Genomic DNA, 12078 nt, shown 5'->3' with positions numbered 1-12078 from the left:
GGCTGAGCTCCCCCCAGCTGCCTCAGCCCCTCCTCACAAGAAGTATGCTCCAGACCCTTCCCCAGCCTTGTTGCCTTTTACAGGTCTCTTCCAATTTTGACGATTCGGTGATTCTGTGACCCCTGACGTGTCTCCGACAGCCCGGCCCTTCCCCGTGCCCCCCAGCTCCCGCCGAACGCATTCCCCCAAATCGCAACACCACCTTCCCGAGCAACCACCTCCGTGACGTCACACAAACCCTGCCCATCGATGACATAACCAGGCAGACCACTGCCCCCTGCGCTGATTTCACGTTCGTAGCTCCGCCCTACACTGCCGTCCCGGGAGGCCCCGCCCGGCGCGGCGGGTGAGGTCAGAGACGCGCGCCGATCCCCGCCCGGCCTCGCTGACGCTCCACCGCCGCCGCAGCAGGGAGCCGCTCCGAACAGGACTTGCCGGGTCCCGCCAGGCCCCACGCATACCCCCGCCGCCGCCATGGAACTGGCGGACGGCGTGGTGTACCAGGAGGACCCCGGCGGGCCCGGCCCTGCCATGATGTCGGAGCGGGTGTCGGGGCTGGCGGGCTCCATCTACCGCGAGTTCGAGCGGCTCATCGGGCGCTACGACGAGGAGGTGGTGGCCGAGCTGATGCCGCTGGTGGTGGCCGTGTTGGAGAACCTGGACTCGGTGTGCGCGCACAGCCAGGAGACCAGCGTGGAGCTGGAGCTGCTGCGGGACGACAACGAGCAGCTGCTCACGCAGTACGAGCGGGAGAAGGCGCTGCGGAAACAGGCCGAGGAGGTGAGCGCGGCGCTGGGCCGGGACCAGTGCGGCTCCAGGCGGGTTGCCGCACCTCCCGCGCTGGGCCTACCCAGGGCAGAGCGGGCGGCGCCGGGAGCGAGAACCGCGGCTCGACAGGAGGATGAGGACGGCGGGGAGTTCCTCCCCGTCCGTGCGGCATGGCCACTGCGGGACCCGTTCGTGCGGCTCCGTGTGCCCGCTGTCCCCTGAGCCGCTCGTCCCGGAGGGATCCCCGGTAACCCCTGCGATGCGATGCGCTGCGCTGCCGGTGGGGCCGCGGGAGGGGAGTGGAGCAAACATGCAACTGTGCGCTGGCTGCGCTATCACGGCCCCGCGGGATGCTCCCCGCGAGGGAGGCGGGTTGTCCATTTTTGCAAAAATAGTGACAATGCATTGCAAAAACCATGGAAATACACAGTGTCTAGGCTGAAGCCCTTCAAAGTTGGTGCATAAAGCTACAGGCAGCAACAGGTGGACTCTCCAGTGGCATTGACTCTGATTTGGGATGTTTTTATTTGTTTTTGTACCAAGAATCCCTTCAGCATAAATTAGCTTGTGAGGCATTATCTAATGTAATATTATAAAGTAATACAATAGGAATCAGCTGTGCAGGGTAACTTCCTGAAGCTCATTGTCTTGCCAGACTCCTGAAGGAAATTGGATTGGCAGCATTATCTGTAATAGAACAAGCCATCTTACAAGTCTATTTCCAGACTCCTTGTCCTGTGCTAATCTCTCTGGTTGTGGTTGTCTTCTAAATTTTCCAAAAATCAGAGCAACTGCACTGAGGGTGAACACAATATTGACAGTGAAGGCTTAATTAAAAAAAAAAAAAAAATAGCCCTGTACACATACTTTTTTTGTTTCTGTTATAAGTGAGTGCAGAATGTTGTCTGCAGATTATTCCAGGACTCAGTTTGTTATGAAGTGCTGTGGTATGAATAGTGTCTCCCCAGCTCTTGGACTGATAGATCATTCATCCTCCTTATCAAACACAGGGTGGTTTTATGATGCCTTATGGACTCCAGTCAGGGGACGGGAGTTGCCACACTATGTCCAACACAAGTAGATGTAAAAGTGTCTTTTAGAAAATATCTTTCTATTGAGAGTAATAGGAAGGGATTGATAGATACTTTCTGAACTAATTAATGAGAAAATCCATAAAGCTTGAAGCACAGGCAGCGTTTACCAGATTTAAAAAAACAGGCCTTGGGCAGCAGGACAGAAACCGTACCAATGTGGTGAAACAGACCATGGGGTTAATTATGTTGTTGTCGCTTTACAGGAACTGTATGTGCCCGTATTGGTAGTGTCCTTCGCTGCCATCTCCACTTCTGTGTGTCATGATAAGTTAACATGACAGGACAGGCTTTATAGAGTTGAAGAACCAGTGCTCATGCTGCAAGACAGCTGGGTGATGCTTTCCAAAGTACAGTTAGACCAAAGACTATTTTCATGATAAGCACAAAGGTCATTTTTGTGATATGCTGAGGTCATTGTTCTGTACAGGTGTGAAAGTGTTAGGTACAGCCTGGTTTCTTCAGAAGAGGCACATGTGTTAGTCAGGCATGGTTGTTGATTTTTTTTTTTTTTTGATGCTGAGATAACCTGATGGGTGCATTATGGTTGAAATAAAAGGAGGGAACAGAAATTTAACACTATTTTCCTTGGACAAAAAGTTGCTGGCTTAGCACATTTCTTTTGTTCTGGAGTTTGCTTGTGTCATCTGGTGGCAAAATGGAGAATTTTGAGCTGCTGAGTTCCATGTTTATTATCATCTGTTCATAGAGTCACACAGTGGTTTGGGTTGGAAGGGACCTTAAAGTTCATGTCACTCCAACCCCTGCCATGGGCAGGGACACTGTCCACTAGACCAGGTTGCTCCAAGTCCTGTCCAACCTACCCCTGAGCACTTCTAGGGATGAGGCAGCCACAGCTTCTCTGGGCAATTAACACTCCTTCTTTTATTTTCTGCTTGTTGTTGTAGGAAATTTATTTGCTGTAGTATCCTAAGAAACATTAAATAATTTACTATTTGGGTAGGTGTCTCCTTACCCTATTTTTGTAATTTGCCTTCTTTATTTCTTATGCTTAAAAAGTGTTATAAATACCTTAAAAGTTGTTGCCTGTGGATTTCTGGAATAATTCTTTTAAGGCCACCTTGACAGAAGTTCTGGGCCTACTTCGCAAAGCTCTGGGTTTGGTCTTGATCTTTGTAGTTGCTGCAAAATCATTTGTCTGACTTTTAACATGGCAGGTTTTTTGATATCACTGAAGGAATGTAGGAACCAGATGCTCTGCTGTTGTGCGTCCAGTTCTTACTTTCCCACTTGGTGACTAGGAGTTAGCAATTCCTGCCCCAAAGAAGCGGGAGAGGAAACAGCATTTGTGCTTCTGCTATTTTATACCCTGATAAGAGTTACTTCTGCAGCAATGTGCTGTTTCAGACCTGCACTTGTAGCTGCCATGTGTTTTGTGTGCGCTTGGAAAGGGGATAACATCAACTCCTTTTATCCATGCCAAATTAGAATATATTGTAGATTTTCTGCTGTTGGTGGGATTAAGCTGTTTTTGAGATCTTTGGCAACCATTAAAAAGGATTTACCACCACTGAAATTGGTTTAAGTCATAGTATGAACTTAATGTCTGCTTTTTCTTACTGTTTTCAGCGGTAACTTTCTTCCTTAGGATTGTATGTTGAGTCAACACTGTGCCATAAGAGTTTAAGTATTTTTCATTTGAGAGAAGAAAACCGAGATGCATTTTACCAAAACTTCCACTCTATTTTACAGCTATCAGGTTGTGCTCATGTTCATGTGTTTTTCTGTGCCCCAAGTCCATCTGGACTGGGTTTTTAGGTGACTTCTTTTCTTCCTTTCTCCAAGAACTTGCCACTGGCCCAGAATCTGTCATTGTTGCAATACACATTGCTGAAGGACATGTCATAGACTAATAAAGATTGCCAAGTGGGTGGGACCCTGACATCAGATATGCTCAGCATTGCACCTGGGTCCTGTGACAGGAAAACAAGTCAAGATGTAAAGAGACAGAAGATGACATAAATATAGGAAGAGATTTCATTTGGCTGATGAATGTGCTACAAAGTGCATCAGTGGTTGTGTGCAGAGGGCTCCAAATGTGCTGGGCTGTTGTGTAGTCTGAGTTCTTTATTCCACAGATCTCTGCAAAGTTTCAAGTAGGTTTAAAATTGTTTGCATAAGGATTCTTGAGTTTAGTTTGTGGGGGACTTTTTCACACTTTTTATATGAGGTCTTTAAGGACGGGTTGGACAAAGGTCTGAAATGACATACTTGATCCTGCCTGAAGAAAATGGGATGGATTAAATGGGAGTTACCAAACTATCTAACTAATTCTAACTAGTTCTTCTGTCATAGTTGTGCAGGCTTAGTCAGGATGTGATGATCAAACTGCTGGGGCTGTGTCTGTGATAAGACTATCACCAGAAGGAGAAATGAAACCAAGTAAAAATATTCAAAGTCCAAAGTTCCCAATCCCAAGATCTGATCAGGTATAGTTTACAGCAGAGGAGGGAAAAATACTCAGCTATAATTACAGAAATGCTTTAATGTGTAGTAATGGAGATTTGAACTTTAACAAAATGAAGGGAAACTAGTGGAAGGTAACAAGAGTGTTCTAGGCAAAACCAGTTTTACCACTTGTGTTGAAGAACTTGAGAGGAAATGCAAAATTTTATCTATCTGTAGTTTTGTAAGTAACAAAGACATTAATGGCTCTGAATGACTGTTCATGATTCACAAGTATAATTGTCCCTGGCCTTTAGTGAGCTATGGCATATTTTTGGGAAATTATCAGAGAAACGACTAAACAAAGATGTTACAGTTTTATAATTTTTTCATGTTTTCCTATGTTTAGTGTAACAAACTGTGTTGGTCTTTAGCCCCAGTGCCAAATTTGTGTCAAACTTTGAAGCCCTTTTTGAAAAGGGAGTCTGCCAAGAATAGACCAGACATGACTTGAATGTTAAAGGGGCAGAAATCTTGAACCAGTTACTACAAAGAAGACATGAAATAAGCTTAAACATTGAGGTTTTCAAATTATATTGACTAATTAATATTCCCAAACTTTGTGTGGAGTGGGTAGAAAGATTTCTGTACATCTGTGTTTGAAGAGGGATTTTCAATGGCAGAGCTACTTGGGCTATGTCAGCTGTTCCTCAATTGTGTCGTGATTTAGCTTCAAGCACAGTCATATGAACACCATGCCCGGTCCTGTGATAGCTATGCAGAGCTTGTGTGAAAGGAGCTCTTGTTTCACTTTGTCGGTTTTGAAGCATTTCTACATCTGAAGTACTTTTTAGTCAGAACTTCTTCTGATGACCCTGTTCAATTGAAGCCCTTTTCATAAGGTTATGCATTTCTCCTTTTTTAAAAGCTCTAAAACACAATGGCTAAAATGTAGTTATAATTCATTAACAGTTGATTTGTGATCATTTGAAATATTTTTCCCACTAAATTTTCTTTTTCCTAACAATACATAGGAAAAAATACTCAAATCAGATTACTGTTTTAAAGTTGCTGCCTTCACTGTCTCTTTTTTCCCATGTGGTCCTCAGCTGCCTTTGCCTCTTTAACTGTCATGGGTGTTTGGGATTTTTTCCTGCAGAGTTTTCTGGTCTGCTTCTCCTCCCTGTTCTGTGAGCCTTCTGCATAACTTCTGTTGGTGGCCTTGTCTTCTCTTTCCAATGCAGAGCATAGAGTACTGCATGACCTAAAACATCTCTGGCTTTTAGAAGTAGTCTTTGTGCTAGCAATACATGCTGAATTTCTTGGGTTTTTTGGGGTAAGATAAATAGCAAAAAAAATTGAGCTTTTAAAGCTGCTGTTATGGTCGTTGGTAATTTTTATGCTAGGGAATGTAAACGCTGATGCATTCTCAGTGAACTCCAGAATATGGAGAGTCACAAAGTTGGTAAACCAAGGAAACAAAAGGTGATGGTGATCAGCAGAGTTTTCTGTGCAGTTGACAGATTGTAGATGGTTATTAAGGATTTGATGAAGATTATGAGAACTTATAGCAGAATTGAGTGGGAATGGAAAAGATATGGAATAATTTTAGTTGGCACTACTGCTGGTGTGTCCGTTGCAGTGTCTGTACCTTTGTGGCATATGGGTGAAAATAGCTTCACTGATAATCATTCAAACTAAGGATACCAAGACTCCCTGTGTTCACATGAGCTATTGGCAGTTGTTGTACATGAAGTTAGGCAATAATGAAATAATTCATATTTCTGTTAATCCCAAGCAGGTTCTCTGGAGTAGCTGGCACTTAGTTGTAAGTTATTACACAGTATAACCTAGGCTGGGTGCTTGGCTGATGGACCTTGACTGAAATAATTCTTTATGTTTAAATTTGGCCTGTGGCTCTATTCGGTTGTTTTGGAAATCACCTTGTGCCTTCCTGGCTGTGAAGGGCTGTTGTGTTGCTTCCTACCTGTTGTAAAACCTGTAGTTAATTGTTTGATCTAACTTAACTATTTTGTTGTTGTTTAGAAATTCATTGAGTTTGAAGATTCTCAAGAACAGGAGAAAAAGGACTTACAGACCAGAGTGGAAGCGTTAGAGTCACAAACTCGACAACTTGAACTAAAAGCAAAAAACTATGCTGATCAAAGTAAGTAAAACATGGTGGACTCCCTGTAAGTGATATTAGTGCATTTTAATTTTTGTTCTGTAATGTGATGATACATGTGCTAAATATCTGTGCCCTCTGATTCCTGTGTTTAGACAGATAACTGGATTTAACTCTTGTGCAAGTCTGTTTTCATTAGAAATAAGGCAAACAAGTCAGATACAAACTTGTGACTTGTAATCTGGTTCTTCTGGTATCCTGCTTGTATTGCTTGCCTTTTAGACTGTTGTTTTTGCATATAGCAACTTTTTCAGGAGATGGTTAGATTATTTCCTTGTTGGTGATGATAAAATAAGCTATTTTCTTCCTCTTAAACAGTTGTCTGTGGTAAAATAAAGGTAATCTTCAGGTTTAGAAGCACAGCTGGGATGAGAAGAGTGTTGATGGTGATTCTCATTAACTTTTATATAATTTTTGTTGAATCATTTAGTTCTATGAGACATTTACTTTTTATAGAAAGAAGTTTAGGGAGAACACTTCCTTTTTTAGAGATGTTCTGTGTAATTTAAAAAAACTTCTGGAAATTTTGGAAAAAGATGAGAGGGATCAGCTATCTTGAAATGCTTGAAGTTACATGTATTGTAGTTTAGACATTTTGCTGGGTTACTTCTTATCCAGACACAGTCATTGAATGAAACTATATCATCAGTTTTTCTGCTTTTATACTTTGAGCTTCTAAGCCACCTTCTGTTGATGTGAGACTTGTGTGTTCATCAGTTAATGTATAGCTTTTATTGCTGGACCCTGCAGGGATGTACAGTGAGACTGTGATGAGGCTGAGAGAGGACCAGTTTCCAAAAGCAGTGCCAGTTGTCAAAATAGCCCCTTTTCACTATTCTTTCTTCCATATTTTCTGCTCAGCCACATTTCCTGCCCTTAACACAGCAAGTTACATACAGCTCTTTTCCGGTTGAAGCCCTAACACTTTTTCTCTAAAGTTTAATTTTCAGTGGCATGACTGAGTCTAAAGCAGGGTAGAAGCATTAGTCTGAGAGTTTAAGTTAAATGTAGGTGGCATCTAGGGCAGAATTTTACTGAAATTTGGACAGTTCAGAATGGTGATAGCAAATCTTAGAGGCATCATCTGCTTCATTATCCAGTGTTCAGATATTCTCAGATTCTGTACAGGCGGGGATGAAGGAGCACTTCAAGCAATTTTTCCTAGCAAAGACCTCTCTATGGTGATTATTTCCTAGGATTGTCTCTTTGTAGTTGAAGTCAGGCTAAAATGGATAATTGTAGTGACTTGTACCAGAAACCCTGTGATTCTTGTGAAATGGGGTTGTGTGTGTATTTAAGAGTGTCACAAGAGGTGAAAAAAAACTATTGTAGCAGGAGTTAGGTGGTCTGTTTTGGTAACTAAGACACTGTTTCTAGAAAGCCTGTGCTCTAAACACACAGCCCAAATAGCTTGTTCTTGGGAGATCCTGCTTTCTGACATCAAGGTTAAGGCTCAAAATTGCGTCATGTCCTATAGGCCATGGCTTTATTCTGTTAACGCAGTCCAAAGGACAAAGTGGTTCCATGAAAAAGAAAAATCATTTGGATTTCTGGCAATGTACATGGCAACATACATTTCTCTAATAGAAATTACATTTACTGTGTATTGATAACACCATTTTATGTTGCTCTGTGAATCTGTTGGTGTGGAAGTATTTGCCCAAGAAACTCAGTTGTTCCAGTAGAAGCACTGAAGGTTGCTTGAACTACTTTTTTGTAAGAAGTAATGTTGCTAAAAGAAGTTAATCATAACTGCATAAAGCTCTAGTGATAGAACGACTTTTAGACAGTTCCAGAATCTTAGTGGAGAAAAAAAAAACCTTTTTATTGGGGAAAAACCTTCTGTCATCGCAAAATTGTATATTTGGAGGAACAATAGGGTTGGGTTAAGCACTGAGTTTGCCTGTACTTGGTTTTGATAAGCTGTCTGGGACAAGGTGAAAGGCTTCTGGAAAGATTTGACCTGCTGCTGATGCAGAGCAAGATCAAAGGGGACATAAACACATTTGTTGAACATCTAATGAATATTATGCAAGTAAACTTTTTTTTTAGTGCTCTAAATTTCTAAAGTATGAAAACTGTACAAATGTCTATATTTGTGAAGCGGCTTAACCTTACTGCGTTACCTTGTTTGGTTTTGTAGACCAGGCAACTGGCATGTTGTATGATCCTAGTCACCAATATGTCATTTTAATTCAGCTCCAAGTCTTTTAGCTATATTTCTTTTTGTCTTCTACTTCCTATAGTACAGTCTGTGCATCTAAATTAGGCTGTGGTATTGTCAACTGTGTTACCACATCAACATTCAAAACTGGCAGTGTTATCGCTGGTAATGGGAGTTGCAAATGTCTGGCGCAGTGCAAGTAAGCAAATAAAACCTTAGTCTGGAGTGCAGAGTGAGATCACAACATCAGTTCTTGACATCAGTAGTAGATTAGAATGAAAAACAGGTAAAACATGGTTCTGTGTCAAACTTTACAAGACTTTTTTTGCTTTTGGTAGGCTGCCTACGCTCTGTGTGTTTTTCCTCAGATAAGCAAAGCCTGTGAGAACAAGTTTTGTCTGTTAAAAAGTTTAGACTCATTCTCTTGAACGCTGGGCATTGAAGACTTGTCAGCTGAGGCAACCCTTACATTACATGGTTGAGTTCAGCTTTATTGTATGTGCTTAAACCTGTGTGCCAGTTAAATTTGCTCAAGAAGTTATGGTTGTTATGTCCTGGATTTTAAGTGCTTGTTTGTACAATCTAGGTGATTGTCATACTAAATGAAAAGAAAAAGGTATTTCTTTGCGCTTAAATTTACCGTGTGGGATTGCATCCATAGCCATGTATCCAACCAGGTAGTTCAGAATAAAGCTGCCTTTTGAAATTACAGAAGTGAAATCAGGAAGTTATTTTGTATCAACCAGTTGCTACGTTCCTGTTGTTCACTGACTTCTTCCCCTACCCCCCCAATGAGAAATTGAAACAGTTGCTGCCAGATGAGTGAACCACCTTGAAGTGCTCTTAGGAGGAGGTGGAAAGAGTCCCTGACGACTGCAAGACACTACTGGGAGGACTGTGATGATGAATGCCCAGCAGATGATGAAAATCCTGAGTGGTGGGAGCAGATGCACTGGAGTTACCACTCCTGCATGATGTGTAGCCCTCAGTCCTGGTAGTTGGTGGGCTGTGGTGATTGCCTAAGTCAAGTTTGCTGCCAAAAAATGGTGCATAAATGGCACCCTGGGATAATTCATTAAACTTTACAGCTGCTTAAAGGAGAGCAGAGGCATAAAGGATTTATGGTTTCTATTTGAGTGCAGGAATGTGCAACGCTGATGAAGCTCTTTGGCTTGTGATCCAGGTTTTCATCTTGTTTTGCACTGTTGCTCTTGGCTGTAACTTTCCCTGGGTTGCCCCTGTCCCTTGTGTGTCCCTGGTTCTCAGCAGTACCTGGACAGAGAGGCAGGGGGGAAGGGCAGTGCCTGTGCTCTTGGGGTCTGTGCCATGTGGAAAGTCAAGCAAGTTAAATAGCACAAAGTTCCTGGGTATTTGTTTAGGAATGGTGTTGGTGGAGGCAGAGTTTTTAGAAGTTCTTGCTGTGGATCTATAGTTAACTTTTACTGAGTGTTGGCAAATGTCTGTTTTTGGGTTTATGACTTATCAGGAGTTCATGTCACTTTCCTTCTCAGCAGCATAGGGCACCTGTAAACATGATAATGCCACATGTTCAGTAAAAAACATTCTTCTGCTCTGCAGTGGTGTATCTGAGGCCAATGCCATCTTTGATGTAATCTTAAATATTTCTTAAAAGAACTTGAAAATACCTGACTTCCACATTATTTCAAGTCTTTGCTACTGTAAGACCGCCTAGTTCTACTTGTAATTTGCTTGCATCATTAAAATATTTGAAATGTCAGCCCTGGACCTGGAAAATAGAGGGCTGTTAAAAACTTGTAATAGCAATACACAGGTCATTTGTCCAGCAGTGCTCCATGAAGGCACGTGATACTGCTGAGATACTGATACTGCTCAGTCCTCCAATTACAGGAAGGGATAAGATCTTCTCAGAGCTTATGAGATGTTCCACTGAGTTTCTGGGGAAGGGGCTGCAGAGGTTTGTTTTAGTTTCCTTCCTTGCCTCTCTTTCTGGGAATGTCAATTTTCTTATGTATTACAGGCTATAAGTTAATTAAATTTTTGGGAGTAAAAAATGACTACTGTATTTTGACTTACTACAGGAATGGAACAGCTTGGCATAAGCTTTCTGAAGGAATCATTCTTGGAGGTAACTTATTAGAGAATCTGAAATCACAATGTCTGCATGACTTAAGTGCTTTCTGATGGAAGTGGTAGGCTCTGGGAGTTGAAAGATTGGCTCCTTTTCTATACCTGCCTGGTGCTAAAGGTACAACCAAAATAACAAACTGCATTTGACAAGACGACAGATATATCTACATATATGAGTTTACCAAACCCGAGCTTGTGCATGAGATAGATTACATTTGTAAAAGAAACCTCTAACAACACTAACAAACCCCAAACAAGTATAATCCTAGAAAAAGCTCTTGGGTTTTGGAGGCTATAAATGTTGTGACACAACTCTTGCAATGATGGATCCCGTGTCAGGTGACACTGTGCAGCTATTGCTTGCTCAAGGTTTTATTTGGGATATAAGACAAAGGCTTTGGAAGCTGACCTAAAAACATTTGTTTTTCTCAGAAGCTAAACAGAACTATTGCTTCCATTGAAGAAAATGGCTTTGAGAGAAAATGCAAGACCAGGTTTTGTTGCAGATGTTCTGCAAATGTTATTTGTTATTTGATTTTCCTCTGAGCTCTCAGGACACCAGCATTGCTGTTATGTACACCCAGGCAGACAGCCACTCATGGATAATTTGAAGACATCCAATATCTGAGATATCTCTGCACATGGGATGTCATGCAGTTCATGTGGATCAACAGGGAGACTCTAATGTGAACTTTCATCTGTGAAGTTTAACACAAACAGAAACTTCCCAGAAAACTGTTTTGAGATTTGGTTTGTGTATCTGAACAAATGGTGATATGAATAACTAAACTGGTGTGAAACAGCTCTGTCAGTAAACACTACTTCTAGGGATGGTTCAACTGGTGTTTATCTCAAGGAATACAAGAAGCTTTTTAATAGATCCTGGAAGGAAGTTGAAAAGTTCTGGTTTGTTCAATGGGAGTCTGGATTGTTCCTACTTCATTTTCACTGACAGCAGCAGAAACTAATCTGATTTCCAGCAAAGGAGGAACAGAATGGCCTGAGTTCTTGTATTTCTTGATTAGCAGATGTGGAACTGAACTGTTTGCTAGGGTGTTCTCAGTGTGGATGTTCCTCATCTCTGATGATGACCATCATTATCTCAGGTTTGTTTACCAAGCAGATTCCCCCTGCCCTTTGCTACACTGAGCTTCATGTATCAGTCACCACACCTGAAAAATCCTTCTGTAAGAAGTGTGAGTATCGGGATGTGCTAGAAAGGGAGGCTTTCCTCCTGTCTGTGCATTTCCCAGTGCCTTTCCTGGCTGCCCAAAGACCTGCTGTCTGTGTGGTTTTGGGAGCCAGCAGCCCACTAGATGGAGCAGGGGGTACAGCTGGCTCCAGAGCAAGCACGG

General features: G+C 42.3%; 1 protein-coding gene across 2 annotated transcripts in view; it reads left to right on the top strand.

Moving 5' to 3' along the window:
* The first annotated feature begins 395 nt into the window (after nucleotides 1-395).
* Nucleotides 396-12078, top strand: part of SPAG9 (sperm associated antigen 9) — a 71641-nt gene continuing 59958 nt past the window's right edge. For both annotated transcript variants that reach the window (XM_040081978.2, XM_040081976.2), the window contains exons 1-2: nucleotides 396-780; nucleotides 6312-6432. In XM_040081978.2, the coding sequence (XP_039937912.1) occupies nucleotides 475-780; nucleotides 6312-6432 (427 nt within the window). In that variant the 5' untranslated portion in view covers nucleotides 396-474. The remainder of the gene's footprint in view (nucleotides 781-6311; nucleotides 6433-12078) is intronic.

Source organism: Hirundo rustica, chromosome 18 (assembly GCF_015227805.2).
Source record: "Hirundo rustica isolate bHirRus1 chromosome 18, bHirRus1.pri.v3, whole genome shotgun sequence".
Taxonomy (NCBI): domain Eukaryota; kingdom Metazoa; phylum Chordata; class Aves; order Passeriformes; family Hirundinidae; genus Hirundo; species Hirundo rustica.
This window is presented reverse-complemented; position numbering and strand designations above follow the sequence as displayed.